Source organism: Narcine bancroftii, chromosome 4 (genome assembly GCF_036971445.1).
Source record: "Narcine bancroftii isolate sNarBan1 chromosome 4, sNarBan1.hap1, whole genome shotgun sequence".
Lineage (NCBI taxonomy): Eukaryota > Metazoa > Chordata > Chondrichthyes > Torpediniformes > Narcinidae > Narcine > Narcine bancroftii.
The window spans coordinates 214814440-214829302 of record NC_091472.1 but is presented as its reverse complement, the minus strand read 5'-3'; the positions used below and the strand labels follow the sequence as shown (position 1 = coordinate 214829302).

At 48.0% G+C, this 14863-nt stretch overlaps 1 protein-coding gene across 3 annotated transcripts in view; it reads right to left on the bottom strand.

Annotated features, from left to right (window-relative positions):
* Positions 1-14863, bottom strand: part of LOC138761579 (neuropilin-2-like) — a 136299-nt gene that overhangs the window by 60719 nt on the left and 60717 nt on the right. For all 3 annotated transcript variants that reach the window (XM_069933911.1, XM_069933912.1, XM_069933913.1), the window contains exon 8: positions 216-360. In XM_069933911.1, coding sequence (XP_069790012.1) covers positions 216-360 — 145 coding nt within the window. The remainder of the gene's footprint in view (positions 1-215; positions 361-14863) is intronic.

Here is a 14863-nt window from a genome sequence, read left to right as displayed (position 1 = left end):
TTCCTCCAGCATTTCTATGCATTTTGACTACAATCTGCAGACTTTCATGATGAGATACCCACCTGAGGGATGGGACAAATATAGAAGCATGCACTGGTGAGGTTCTCTGTGTAGGGTGGAGGGGGGGGGGGGCGCTGAAGGCAGTGGGTCCCTGATTGGAGATGTTGCTGGGAGTGGGGTGGGTGGGGCGGTGCAGCAGGCAGGAGGCAACCTACTTGTGATCTGGCAGCCGTAGAGTTCGAGGCGCATGGCGATGCCATTCATCCACACCTGCGGCCTGACGCGAATGAAGCGAGCCACCACGGGGGGAGTCAACGTGTTCAGTACCACCTCGTTGCCGTCCGTGTTGGCCCCAAACAACTAGATCAAGAAACAAAGTGTGTCAGTTGCTTTGGAGGGCTCTCGCTGCAGTGTACCTTGGAGTTTTACCACGCAGGGGCAAGCCATTTGGCCCACCCAAGTCCACCCAATTGTACTATCCCTTTATACCCCACACGTTCCCAGCAGGTAACCCCGATCCAGTTCTCCCATTCAGCCACTCGCTGGGGTCAATTAACCTCCTAACCTGGGATGTGGGAGGAATCCGGAGCACCTGGGAGTGGGAACCCACTCGATTGCAGGGAGAACGTACAAACTCCACACAGACATCGCCCGAGGTCAGGATTGAGCACGGGCAAGGCTGCGTCACTGCATAGTCCTCTGAGAGAGAAATAAAGGAGCGGCTGTGAACAGTCGCGGTGACAAAAGTCCGGCCGAATAATCCTGTCCTTTCTAAAGTCAGTAATTTCTGCTGGGTTCACTCAACAGAGAGCCAATCACTTATTGACGGTGAACTCAGTCACTACAAGAGCAAATGATGAGCTATTGGAGGGACTCAGTGGGTCAGGCAGCATCTGTGGGTAGAACTGGTCAGTCCACATTTCTTTTTATAGAAAAATAGAACAATACCACATAGTACAGGCCTTTCGGCCCTTCAGTGTTGTACCAACCCATATATCCTTCCTAAAAAATGTACTAAACCCTCCCTACCTCATAACCCTCTATTTTTCTTTAATCTATGTGCCTGTTTTAGAGTCGCTTAGAAGTTCCCAATTTTTCAGCCTCCACCACCATCCCTGGCAAGGCATTCAGCAATGTAACAGGCCATTTTTGCCCATGAATCTGTGTCACCCAATTAACCCACAGCCCCAGTATATTTCGAACGATGGGACGAAACTGGAGCCCCCTGGGAAAACCCACACAGACATGGGGAGAGCGTACCAACTCCTTAAAGACAGCGCGGGATTCGAACCCTGATCCCAATCGCTGGCACGGTAAAGGCAGTACGCTGACCGCTACGCCCACTGTGCTGTCCAATCATTGGGCCATTCCTGATTGTGGCGATACACAACATGAAAGAGACCTCTGGACTGCAGTGGAGGATGGTCGTGTGGTGTGAGGTGGGAGGGGTCGGTGCGGAAACGAGCGGTTGGAGATCCTGCAGTGGTCGAGCCGAGCAGTTCCTAGTCGGGCGAATTTGATGGTGAGTGGGCAAGAGAGGCATTCAGTAGATGGGGAGTGGGGGGTGGTGGAAGAATGAGAGAGTTCTGCCAGTGGATGGGCATTAGATACTAGTTAGGTTTGAGATCGGGAAACCAGCTCAGGTAGAAGATCAGCCTTAGCAGACGCAGCTCAAAGAGGCAATACATTTTTCCAATAAAAATCCTACTCTGTTGCAATGGAAGGGAAGTTTCCCATTTCCCAAGAGAACAGACAATACAGGCTCTTCAGCCCACGATGTTGTACCGGCCCATGTAAACCTATTCATAACAATCTAATCCTTCCTAACTTCATATCCAGAACCCTCTATTTTTCTTACATCCATGTGCCTCATCATCTTTTGACTGTTGTTAATGTGCCAGCCTCCAACGTCATGCCCACCAGTACATTCCAAGCTAGTCTCTGTGTAAAAAAACTTAACTCTGGCATCTCCCCTAAAATGTCCTCCTCCCACCTCAAACAGGTGTCCTCTGGTCTGTCCCCGCGGGGCAAAAAGGTGCCAGCTGCCCACCAATGAAGTCGCCTCTCATCCCTCAAAGAGAAAAGCCCCAGCTTTATCAACCTTGCTTCATAAGGCAACGGAAATAGCAGTGGAAGGTTCGATTCTTCGACCTCTGGGGGTATGGGCACTGTGCACATGTTTACTGCTACTGACGTGACTGGCCACACACAAGCCGAGGCTGCCCAGGGTCCGCCGCTCACCCTACTTTGGCCCCAGCTGCCGCCCCGTCCTCTCTCGCCCCTTTCTCCCGCCGAGGAACCGAGCAGAGGACAAGGAATACAAGTTGCAAGCACCACCAAGTGCAATAACGGTGAGGATCAGAGACCAAACCGGTGGGTTTTTGTTCAATATAATTATCAGGACAAGTGAAATAATTGCAATCTGTGGTCCCAGCAACAGAACGAGCCTCTGCTTTGGGGAGCAGTTAATTCAGGTTCAGTCCAGGCAGGCTGAGTGAATAGAAATGGACTAATTTATGCATTAGAATGCTGCTAGAACTGATGTATTTAGCTTACAGCTCTAACCTTTCCAACACAGTACCTCTGGGGATGAAAGGAATTCAAGGAAATCCAGTGGAACATTAGTCTTATTCAAACAGGGTTGAGATTAGCCAGCACTGAGATTTACCGACTTCTCCTTTTGTTTAAAATGTAACGAGAATGTGGTGTTCAGGAATTTTCCATGAGAGGCTTAATCTCAGCCCCCACAGTTCCTGCTCTCCCTATATAATCTTCCTCTTGTCCATTTGTCTTTAGTTGTTGTTATAACGTGTGTGTGTGTGTGTGTGTGTGTGTGTGTGTGTGTGTGTGTGTGTGTGTGTGTGTGTGTGTGTTGTGTGTGTGTATGTGAGTGAGTGTGTGTGTGTGCACGTGCGTGTGCAAGTGTGTTGTGTGCATGCGTGCGACTGCGTGTGCATGAGTGTGTATACGCATGTGTGTGTGATGTGATACATGTGTGCTTATATGTGTGTGACTGCATGTGAGTGTATGTGTGAGCATGTGTGTGTAATCGTGTGAGTGTGTGTGTACATATATGTGTAAGGGTGTGTGTGTGTGTGGGTGTGTGTGTGGGTGTGTGTGTGTGGGTGTGTGTGGGTGTGTGTGTGGGTGTGGGTGTGTGTGGGTGTGTGTGGATGTGTGTGGGTGTGTGTGTGTGTGGGTGTGTGTGTGGGTGTGTGTGTGGGTGTGTGTGTGTGGGTGTGTGTGTGGGTGTGTGTGTGTGGGTGAGTGTGGGTGTGTGTGTGTGGGTGTGTGTGGGTGTGTGTGGGTGTGTGTGTGTGTGTGTGTGTGTGTGTGTGTGTGTGTGTGTGTGTGTGTGATGTACAAGTGCCATCATTGGTTACACTGGTCTAAGCTTTGGAAGTATTTTAATAACATGCAATCAAAAAAGACACATGCTCATCAGAGAAACTCAGCAGGTCTCACAACATCCATAGGAAGTAAAGAGAAACCAACGTTTCGGGCCTGGGACCCTCTAAATCTGAGGGAACTGATGTGACCACAGATGGGAGGGGAGATGTATAACAGCTGAATGTGTTGCTTCCCTCCACTGAGGCTGTGCCTCTGTGTCCTTCCGCTGAATGGACTTGAGATACCAATCCCCCAAGCAGCAATGCATAAAATGCAGGAGAAACCCAGCCAGCGAGACGGCATCTGAGGGAGGCAAAGGATGGTCAATGCCTCAGGTCGAAGCCCTTCACTGGGAGGAGTGAAAAACGAGCAGAAGAAAAGGGTGTGGGAAGGAGAGGGTGGCAATAGGTGGGAGGGGAGGGAGAAATGGGAGAAAGCAATAGGGTGGGAGGTGAGAGAAGGAAGCAGCAGCTGGATGAGTTTGCACTCTCGTAGGAGGAAGGGCGAGTGGGGGTCAAGGTGCAGGTGACAGGCAGGAAGAAGGGAAAGAGAAGGGATGGAGGCACAAGCTTTGTTTAATGGCACCCATTCGAGGGAATATTTAAACAAGAAAGTCTCGCCATCGGGACTTCCGTCAGGGGGCGATCTCGTGAATACAACCTTTTTTTTCTATATTATTACATGAACCTTAAACCTCCCCAACCATCCCCCCACTCTTAAAGGGATGACCTTGCCCTTCCTGACCCCACACTTAAAGGGCTGACCTCAACCATGCCTTCATTTAAAACCCACCAGTCATTCCCTAAACAGTCACCAGTCTCCCCATCTAGATCATTGAATTAAACATAATATTCTGGTGGCTCATTTCCCTGAACTGAGGTAGATGAGGATGGTCTGATTTTTTTTATTGCTTGGATTCCCCAATATATATTTTTCCACTTGTTTTCAAAAGATGATTCAGCAATGCTGACATTATTTTGCAGTGGGAGCACTCCCAGAACACTTCTGTCGTTCATGTGCTTTGTCTAGCCTACATTTAAAGCGCGTAATTAATTCAGCTTAGTCGGATTGGGAGATGGCATTTTCCACCAGGATTTATTTTTCACAAACACCTGCTCCAGTCCAAGGGGTGTCAATGAAAATTGTGTCCTGAATGAAACCTCGCCGCCTCGTCGACAGATTTCCCCAGTTACCTCGGGTATTTCCACTAAATATCACAACGTGTTTGCCAGAAAGGATTGGCATCTGGCCTAATCCTTCCTTCAGGGTCTTGTTTGGGGGGGGGGGGGGGGGCATCATGTTTCAAATGGTCTGCTTTCTGGGTCCACAGCTGCCCCCGTCCCCGCCCTGCCGCACTCACAGATGTCTCGATCCAGTTTAGTTCAAATGATTTTCTGCTGCGTCTCCAAGTCAGGAATGCAATCTACTAAACACAGACTGGCCTCTTTAAATCAGGAGAAACACAGCAGGCCACGCAGCATCCATAGGAGATAAAGGTTGTGGCGGAACACCGCATTGTTACTGGCTGGGCCGCCCCCGGCACAGTAACTCCAGGGTCCCTAATAAAGGCGGGATCACCCAATCTCCTCCCTCAGTACTGTCTTGGATTCGGCCCAACAGCATGTAAGCTATGACTATAAGTTTATAGTGATTAAAGCCTATTAATCTCGACTTCCAGTCTGTCGGGGCTAATTGATAGTGCTACAAAGGGTGATCAATGTTTCAAGCCTGGGCCCTCTGTCAGGTATAAACAGTGCCTTCCTGCATTTGCTTATACCCAGGCCCGAAACAGTCGGTTACCCTTTACTTCCTCTAGATGCAATGTGACCTGCTGAGTAAACGAGGAAGTTTGACCCCAGCATCTGCAGATTCTCTTGTTTAACTCTTTAAATCAGGATTGAAAAATGTGAGCCATTTGAAAGGAGAGCCACCAAACCACAATTCCAATAAAACATTCGAAAACCCTTACAATGTACATATTTACTACTTCATCAATTCTCTGAGGGCTAACTCAAAGTCCAGTGAATCTCATTAGAGATGTTTGCTACATCAAGGAACATGGCAATGACTGGATGGAATTAGCAGATGACCCCGGGACTAAAATGTAAATTGCTAAAGATTTGGAGTGGCGTAGCGTTTAGCCCAACGCCTTGTCAGCGCCAGCGATCGGGACCGGGGCTCGAATCCCATGCAGTCTGTAAGGAGTTTGCACGTTCTCCCCCCCACCCTCTAGTGTCTGTGAGGGTTTTCTCCGGGGACTCCGGTTTCCTCCCACTGCTCAAAATGTACCGGGGATAGTCGGACAAACAGGGTATAATTGGGTGGCACGGGCTTGGGGGCCAAAAAGGGCCTGATACTGTGCTGCAGGTCTCCATTTAAAAATTAAATTAAAAAAGTTTAAAAACTGTTAGAGCACCAGTTGCCTGGATTCAAATCCCGCACTGTCTGTAAGGAGTTTGTACGTTCTCCCCATGTCTGTGTGGGTTTTCTCCGAGGGCTCCGGTATCCTCCACCATTTGAAATATACGGGGGGAGGGGTGTAGGTTAATTGGATGTAAATTGGCCAGCATGAACTCATGGGCCGCAAGGGCCTGTTACCGTGCTGTAGGTCCAAATTAAATCAACGTAATATATATATATCTATATATAACAGTTTACAGTGAGGAAACAGGCCATATCGGCCCCACGAGTCCGTGCCGATTCACTTAAACAACTCCACTAGATCCCTCCTCCCACCCTCCGCCCATAGCCCTCCAACCCCCTTATATCCACGTACACATCCAACGTTCTCTTAAATGACAGAAGGGACCCTGACGCAACTATCTCCTCTGGAAGATCATTCCATTCTGCCACCACTCTATGAATGAAGAAGCATCCTCTAACATTTCTCCTAAAGTTTTGCCCACTTACCCTAACTTATGCCCCCCTGTTCCAACCTCCCCTGCCCTCAGGGGAAAGAGTCTACTCACGTCTAGTCTATCTATTCCCTTCATAATTTTAAATGCCTCTATCAAATCCCCTCTCAGCCATCTACTTTCCAATGAATAAAGTCCCATTCTCTTTAATCTAGATGTTGTAAGCCAGGCAACATCTTTGTAATTCTTCTCTGCACCCTCTCCACCTTATCTATATCCTTTCTATAATTTGGAGACCAGAACTGCACAAAATACTCCAAACCTGGCCTTACCAATGCCTTAAACCATTTGGCCCGCAAGATAATTTCAAAAATGTATTAGAGGTGGCCCGCTGGCCGCCGCGCCAGTATAGCGCATGCACAGTAATACAACAAATCCCAGAATGCATTGGCGTCAGCCTGCTAATCGCCCCCACCTCCTCTGTTTACGTTGCAGGGTCTCACCGTGGACTCTGGTTTTGGGGCCTGGCCGGTGTCAGGAGAAGCCAAGGCCACTTCCCAGCGCCTGGAACCGGAGGCCTCGGGCCTGACCTCGCCAGGACCGTTGCCCACTCCCCCTCCCTGCCGCAGGCCGATCCGCGACTCACGGTGACGGGGCCGCTGATCCGCCGAGATGCTGCCCTGCAGCGAGAGCCGATGCCCCCGCACTGTCGTTATCCAACCCGATTGCCCGCAAACCCCGCCCTCCCGCACACAGGCCTGAGTAAGTATTATGAACTTTAATCTCAGGATAAAACGATCTTCCAATAGTTTCATGTCACAGTGATAAATATATTCCTGGTTAAAAATGGTCCTGCACCTGGATACAAGCTCATTAGGCATAAAACTTGAAAAGTGTGTAAATCAAAGGATATCTGTACCAATGGAAAAAGGGCATGGCAAATAACCCTGCTAGAGTTCATGCCCACAATCAGTCACCCATTTGATTGTTTCAGGAATCATGTTATTCTCCCACATTCTCAATAGCCCTCAGATTTTACTATTCGACAGCACACAAGCAACATTTGACAAATCCTCTATAGAGAAATATTATTTATTGAATATTTTATTTCTCATTTGTTAATGCTTCTGGAAAGAGTTTATCCAAAACTATTATTAAACATTTATTTTAATAAGAAAAAGTTTAACATTACATATGTTGAAAGAAGAGAAAACATGCAGATGTTGTTGAAAATTTTCAATAAATATTTAGTTCGGCCCTCGACTTAGTCCAAGTTTTTAATTTTGGCCCTCCGTGAATTTGAGTTTGACACCCCTGCCTTAAACAGTCATAGCATCACTTCTCAGCTCCTATACTCTACACTATGATTTATGAAGGCATATGCCTTCTTAACCACCCTGTCTACATGGGAAACCACCTTCAAGGAACTCTGTACCATAACTCCAAGATCTCTCTGTTCCTCTGCATTCCTCAATGCCCTCCCCTTAACTGCATATGTCCTATTCTGGTTATTTTTTCCGAAATGCAGCACCTCACACTTGTCTACATTGAATTCCATCTGCCATCTTTCAGCCTACTTTTCCAAACAACAAATCCTTCTGTAATCCAAGAAAACCTTCCTCACTATCCACCACTCCCCCTATTTTTGTATCATCTGCATACTTGCTTACCCAGTTAACCACCCCCTCCTCCAAATCATTAATATAAATGATAAACAACAGGGGACCCAGCACCGATCCCTGAGGCACACCACTTGTCGCAGGCTTCCACCCTGACAGAGTTGTCCACCATGACTCTCAGCCACCTTTGAACCCATCACACTATCTCTCTATTAATCCCTAGTGACTGAACCTTCCTTATTAACCTTACATGCCAGACCTTATCAAAAGCCTTACTAAAATCCAAATAGATCACGTCATCCACCCTACCTTCATCCACTTATGGGAGCAAAGGAAAATTAAGAGAAATAGCAATGATTGTCTGCAATACTCTCTCTGGCTGACTCCAACTCTGCCAACTAACCCCTCCCAATGGCCACAAGCATTCTGAGGTCCAGAGGGACATTTCAAGATCCCTTAGACCTCCGAACTGCAAAGGAAAACTAGGGGAGAGGGTGGGTAAGATTCCCAGTGGGTTCCTGGTGTAAGCATCCACTGAAAGCTGATTACACCAGGTCTTCCTCTTCCCCAGATCATGGAGTGGAGCTCATCTCCAGCCTCTTGCTACAAGCAAATACCCTGAAGAAAATAAAAATCCATCAGAAGTATGTCCAGTATTGCGTACTCTCATTTTTCCATAACCATATATAACCATATAACTATTAAAGTATGGAAACAGGCCATCTCAGCCCCTCCAGTCCTCACCGATTTAAGTGATCTCCTCTAGTCCCACCTACCTGCTCCCTGTCCATAACCCTCCAATCCCCTCACATCCATGTACTCATCCAATCTTCTCTTAAATGGCAAAATTGACCCTGCTGCAACCATCTCTTCTGGAAGGTCATTCCACTCACCCATGACTCTCTGAGAGAAGAAGCTCCTTCTCATGTTACTTCTAAAGTTTTTCCCCCAACCTTCAACATAAGGGGAAGAGCCTATTCACATCTACTCTATCTATCCCCCTCATAATTTTATATACCTTTATCAAATCCCCCATCAACCTTCTACACTCCAGTGAATAAAGACCAGTTGACTCAATCTTTCTCCGTATTCTAGATACTGCAATCCAGGCAACATTTTAGTAAATCTTCTCTGCACCCTTCAAGAGAATAAATTTTAAAAAATAGCGTGTCCCTAAATTGGATACATCTGCAGGTGGAGAGATGACGTGGCCAACAGATTAACGACACAGTTTTGCTCAGGAGCCATTTCGAGGAGGCAGCGCTCTTGGAAGTAATACAGCATTGAAAGTGGCCTCGTGTGTGGTTATGGACAATCTGTCTGACTTCCCCGTGTCAGAAGGGAATGAGTGTGGCCATTTTGAGGAGTCAGTACTTGGACAAGCATCCTTTGAAGGGATACTGTGCTGTCTGTGGCCTCGTGTGACGCACCCATCTAAACCCTGTGTGATGCACCCATCTAAACCCTGCGTGTTGCACCCATCTAAAGCCCGTGTGTTTCACCCATCTAAAGTCCACTTGTCGCACCCATCTAAAGCCCACGTGTTGTACCCGTCTAAAGTCTGTGTGTTGCCCCCATCTAAAGCCCACGTTTTGCACCCATCTAAAGTCTGCGTGTTGCACCCATCTGAAGCCCACGTGTTGCACCTGTCTAAAGTCTGTGTGTTGCACCCATCTAAAGCCCACGTGTCACACCCAACTAAAGCCCACATGTCACAACCATCTAAAGCCCAGTCTCGCACCCATCTAAAGCCCACATGTCACACTCATCTAAAGCCCGTGTGTCCAACCATCTAAAGCCCACGTGTTGCACCCGTCTAAAGTCTGTGTGTTGCACCCATCTAAAGCCCACGTGTCACACCCAACTAAAGCCCACATGCCACAACCATCTAAAGCCCAGTGTCGCACCCAACTAAAGCCCCCGTGTAACAACCATCTAAAGTCCACATGTTGCACTCATCTGAAGCCCCCATGTCGCACCCAACTAAAGCCCACATGTCACAACCATCTAATGCCCGCGTGTCGCACACATCTAAAGCTCAGTGTCACACCCACCTAAAGCCCATGTGTCGCATCCATCTAAAGCCCGCGTGTCGCACCCAACTAAAGCCCCCATGTAACAACCATCTAAAGCCCACGTGTTGCACTCATCTGAAGCCCCCATGTCGCACCCAACTAAAGTCCACATGTCACACCCAACTAAAGCCCACATGCCACAACCATCTAAAGCCCAGTGTCGCACCCAACTAAAGCCCCCGTGTAACAACCATCTAAAGTCCACATGTTGCACTCATCTGAAGACCCCATGTCGCATCCAACTAAAGCCCACATGTCACAACCATCTAATGCCCGCGTGTCGCACACATCTAAAGCTCAGTGTCACACCCACCTAAAGCCCATGTGTCGCATCCATCTAAAGCCCGCGTGTCGCACCCAACTAAAGCCCCCATGTAACAACCATCTAAAGCCCACGTGTTGCACTCATCTGAAGCCCCCATGTCGCACCCAACTAAAGCCCACATGTCACAACCATCTAATGCCCGCGTGTCGCACACATCTAAAGCCCACGTGTCACAACCATCTAAAGCCCATGTGCCACACCCATCTAAAGCCCACGTGTCACACCCATCTAAAGCTCACGTGCTGCATCCCTCTAAGGTCTGCATGTCACATCCCTCTAAGGCCTATGTGTCACATCAATTTCAAGCCTACGTATCATCACTGAATTTCTGAAACTGAACTCTGAACTGCCTTTCAAGAATTGTGCCTTGAGCTGTCATGGCTTGGAGTATTCCACACACACATAAGTATATTTGCGCATAGTTGGGGGATAAGTTTAGATAAGTTAGATAAATTAGATTAAGTGTTATATTATTGTTTATTAATTAGATTAAGTGTTATATTATTGTTTATTAATCATTAAAAGTATTATTTTAAATATAACACTGTCTGGGTGAATGCTGCTGTCTGGTAAGTGACACCCGATAAATCTGATCTTCATTTTCTCAAACCCTTTTATTTATGCGGCACTGTTCGCAAATCTGCCACTGTCTGTAAGGAATTTGTATGTTCTCCCCATGTCTGCATGGGTCTCAAGGCTCAAGATTCCTTTATTGTCATGTAATGTTGTAAAAATGTAATATACATGATATACTTCAGCTTTTGCCCGCTGAAAGACAAACAGAGAGTCACTGTGAGCATTGCCCGACACCCCCAACAATAGGAGAAAGAGAAGCAAAAGAGAGTCTCTTCGGAGAAACTGAGCATCCGTGGATTCACCTCCCACAGCTTCTGCAGCCGCACAGACCACTGTTCAATCCATCGGCCGTCCGAGGTCCAGGACACGATCAGGGACCCTTCAGTGCCCGAGGCCTTTAGGGGGCCCTTCTTGCCCTTGGCACCCTCTCAAATTGCAGTTCTGACATCTGGTTCCCACGAGTCAGTTTCCAGCAGCCCGCAGCCTGGGTGGGTCCTTCATGTTTTCCCTGAGCGTTCCAGGTTCTCGCCATCCTCCAAAGGGGTTCATTGGGGAATTGGTCACATGGATTATGGGCTGGAAGGCCCTGTCACTATTCATGACAATTGAAGATCAAGGTGGTTTGAGGACCAACATTCAAAATGAAAAATAGCTTCTGGGCTGTATGTCCTATCATAAATTTGAACTTTGAAATAATCAAAGAGCCTCGACTCTCTCCTGTTAGTGGACTAGTGACCAAGTGATGGCGAGATCATTGGGACGTACACGGAATTGAAATAAACCAGAGGGGCCAAACCTACCTTCACAAGTTTATGTGGCTTTAGGAGCATCAGTGAGAGACCATCTGATACTCTTGGCTCTCCTGTGGTTGAGATTCTGGTGGTTAGACTGAGGTGAGGACCCGACCCAACCACACACAATGGGCGCCTGGTTAAGCAACAAAGTCTGCAGCTCGAGTGCAGTGCTGGAGAAACCCAGGTCATGCACCCTCCATAGGAAGTAATGGTGACCAATGTTTTAGGGGCTGGGCCCTTCGTCAGGTCTCATGTTGTGGAGCACGATGAAGGGAGGGCATGGACAACAGCCATCATGGTTGTGAGAGAGTTGCTGGTTGTAGGGTCCTGGTGCGAGAAGTAAGGGTCCCGGCACAGTATCCTTTCTCAATGGCATTCCCACTGTCTCTCATCAAAGGTTAAAAGGGTGAAGCGTGTGAACTCTTCCACTTACTGCACAGGCTACGTGTCAAGGCTGGCACAGGACAGACCCCACTGCAAATGCATCGGCAGACTGTACCAGGAAAGAGAAGAGCAGCCCAAGTCTTTCTGATCCTGACATAGGCATGAGCATTTGCCGGAATTGTGACACTCGCTCCTTCCCTCGCTCTCGGTCTGTTTTCTCTCTCCCCTACATCCCCTCCCGTACTTTCTCCCCTCCTCCCTCCCACTCTGCACGGGTCGAGGAGGGTCTTCCACGGTTGTTCAGGGCGCAGTGAGAGGGTCCGGCGCTGGAAAATGACTCATTGATTTTGCCGCTCACAATTTGGCTGCTTCTGGGAACATGCTACGCACACGCTGAACATCTCGCATCCCCCCAGCAGAATAGGAGCAGTTTTGCAGGAGCACCAACACTCGGACCCATTGCAAATCCTGGAAATCCAGGATTTTAATTTCCCTTCCCTGCCACATCAGCTGGCAATGGTGCATTCACAATGAGCAGCCCCCCCCCCACCCCACCCCCCGCACCACAGGGAAGCTCCCAGCTGCCAACGTCTGATTGGGGACCACTGTCGCACAGCACCTCTGCCCTTTCACCCACCTCCCCCACCATGCTCCTGCATGCTCCACTGCAAGCAGCACAGGGGAACAGCTTTAATGCTTTAATTGAGAATGCAAGAGCAAGAGCAGGTGAAGTTCTAAGTTTCACATTCCTCAGCTTATTCTCCGAGTTATATTTCTCAAATAAATCCACCTTGTCTAGATGAAAGATCGTCGCTGCAAGTTTGTAATTCCTGCTGCGTTTTGATGCTTGTAATCTTATCTGGGCCCCTTCAGATCCGAGGAAAAGTCTCATTATCATTATAAGTCTCAAAAAGCAAGAGAATTCAAACTAACGTCTCACTTCTCATTTCTTATTCTCTCTTGAAGTTGAAAGGAATTTTTTTTTTAATTTTGGGTGACTGTGGGGACTGAACGTGGGCCAGCCGTCTGTAATGTGGTACTGCTGGATGTTCTGTTGGCAGGTTGAGTGTTCTGAATCATAAGGCGCATTTCACGTAAAGCCCAGTTCTGAACCAACCGTCGAATTACCTATTTTAGTCCCCTCTTGCCCACGTAACAGGCCCTTCTGGCCCACAAGTCCCGTGCTGCACAGAAACCTTGGCTACACCTACATTTTGAAGAGAGGGAGGAAACCCAGAGGAATCCCAAGCAAATACGGGGAGAACATGTAAACTCCCTACAGACAGTGCTGGATTCAAAACCCTGGGACATTGGCGCTGGTAATAGCGTTGCACTAACCGTTATGCTAACCGGGCCTTGACAATATAAGTGCCTGGTCATAAGATGTTAGAGCCATTCAGCCCATCTACAGTTCTTTATTTGTTTACGCGTATACGCTGTGCACAGATTGGATCTGCCAAAGATTGTTTCCATAAATTTCCCTCTGTTTTGCCCACAGAGAAAAAGAACCTCAGGTTTGGATGCTATGTCTTGTATGTACTCTGAATTGAGTCTGCTTCACCAGCTCCATCATGGTTGATTTACTATTTTTCCCTCTCGACCCAGTTCGGGTAAAGGTTACGCAATGCTATTACAGTGTCACCTGCGTTCAAGTCCGACACTGTCTGTAAAGAATTTTGCATGTTCTCCCAGTGACTGCGTGAGTGTTCCCCTGGTGCTCCCACCTGGCAAAACGAGCAGGGGCTGTGGGTTAATTTGGGCAGCATGGGCTTGCGGGCCAGAATGGCCTCTTATCGTGCTGTATGGCAGAAAATAAACCCATTCTCCCCGTAATGTCACCCTGACTAATCAAAGACCTATCAACCTTTGCTTTAAATCGACCCAATGACTTGGCATCCACAGCCGTCTGCAGCAACAAAGTCCACAGATTCTCCACCCTTAGGCTGAAGAAAATTCTTCTCATCTCTGTTCCAAAGGGACGATCCTTTATTCTGAGGCTGGACCTTCTGGTCCTAGACTCTCCCAGAACTGCAAACATCTGGCCCTTTGAATGTTTGGAATGTTTCAATCAGATCCCCAGGAGCCGCCATACATAACTCACTCATCCCTGGGATCATTCTCATAAACCTCTTTTGGACCCCCCACCAAGTACAACCACCGCAATACCCTAATGGGGGGGGGGGGTCAGAACAGGTGGGGAATGGGCAGGTCGGTGGAGCAGAGTCCACAGCCAGATCAGCTACGTATGGTGGAGCAGCTTCAATGGGCCGGATGGCCGACTCCAGCTGTTACATAGAACACTACAGCACATTGCATGGCCTTTGTTGTACCAACCTATATATTCCAACCAAAAAAAAAACACTAAACCCTTCCTGCCTCATAACCCTCTATTTTTCTTCCATCCATGTGCCTGTCTATGAGTCTCCTAAATCCCCCTAATGTTTGCCTCCACCACCCAGACAAGGCATTCCAGGCCCCCACAGCTCTGCAAAACAAAAAAACCTTACGCCTAGTGTCTCCCCTAAACTTCCCTCCCTTCACTTTGTACAGACGACCTCCAGTGTCTGCTACTCTGGCCCTGGGGAAAAAGCCAATATGTGTCTTCCTTATCTATGCCTCTCATAATCTTGTTAAGTCACCTCCAAGGTGCTAACCTTGCCTCATAAGACTTATTTCCCAATCCAGGTAACATCCTGGTAAATCTCCTCTCTATAGCTTCCACATCCTTCCTATAATGAGGTGACCAGAATTGAGCACAATACTCTAAGTGTGGTCTCACCAGAGATTTGTAGAATTGCCATATAACCTTTTGACGCTTGAACTCAAATCCTACTGAAGCCCAGGA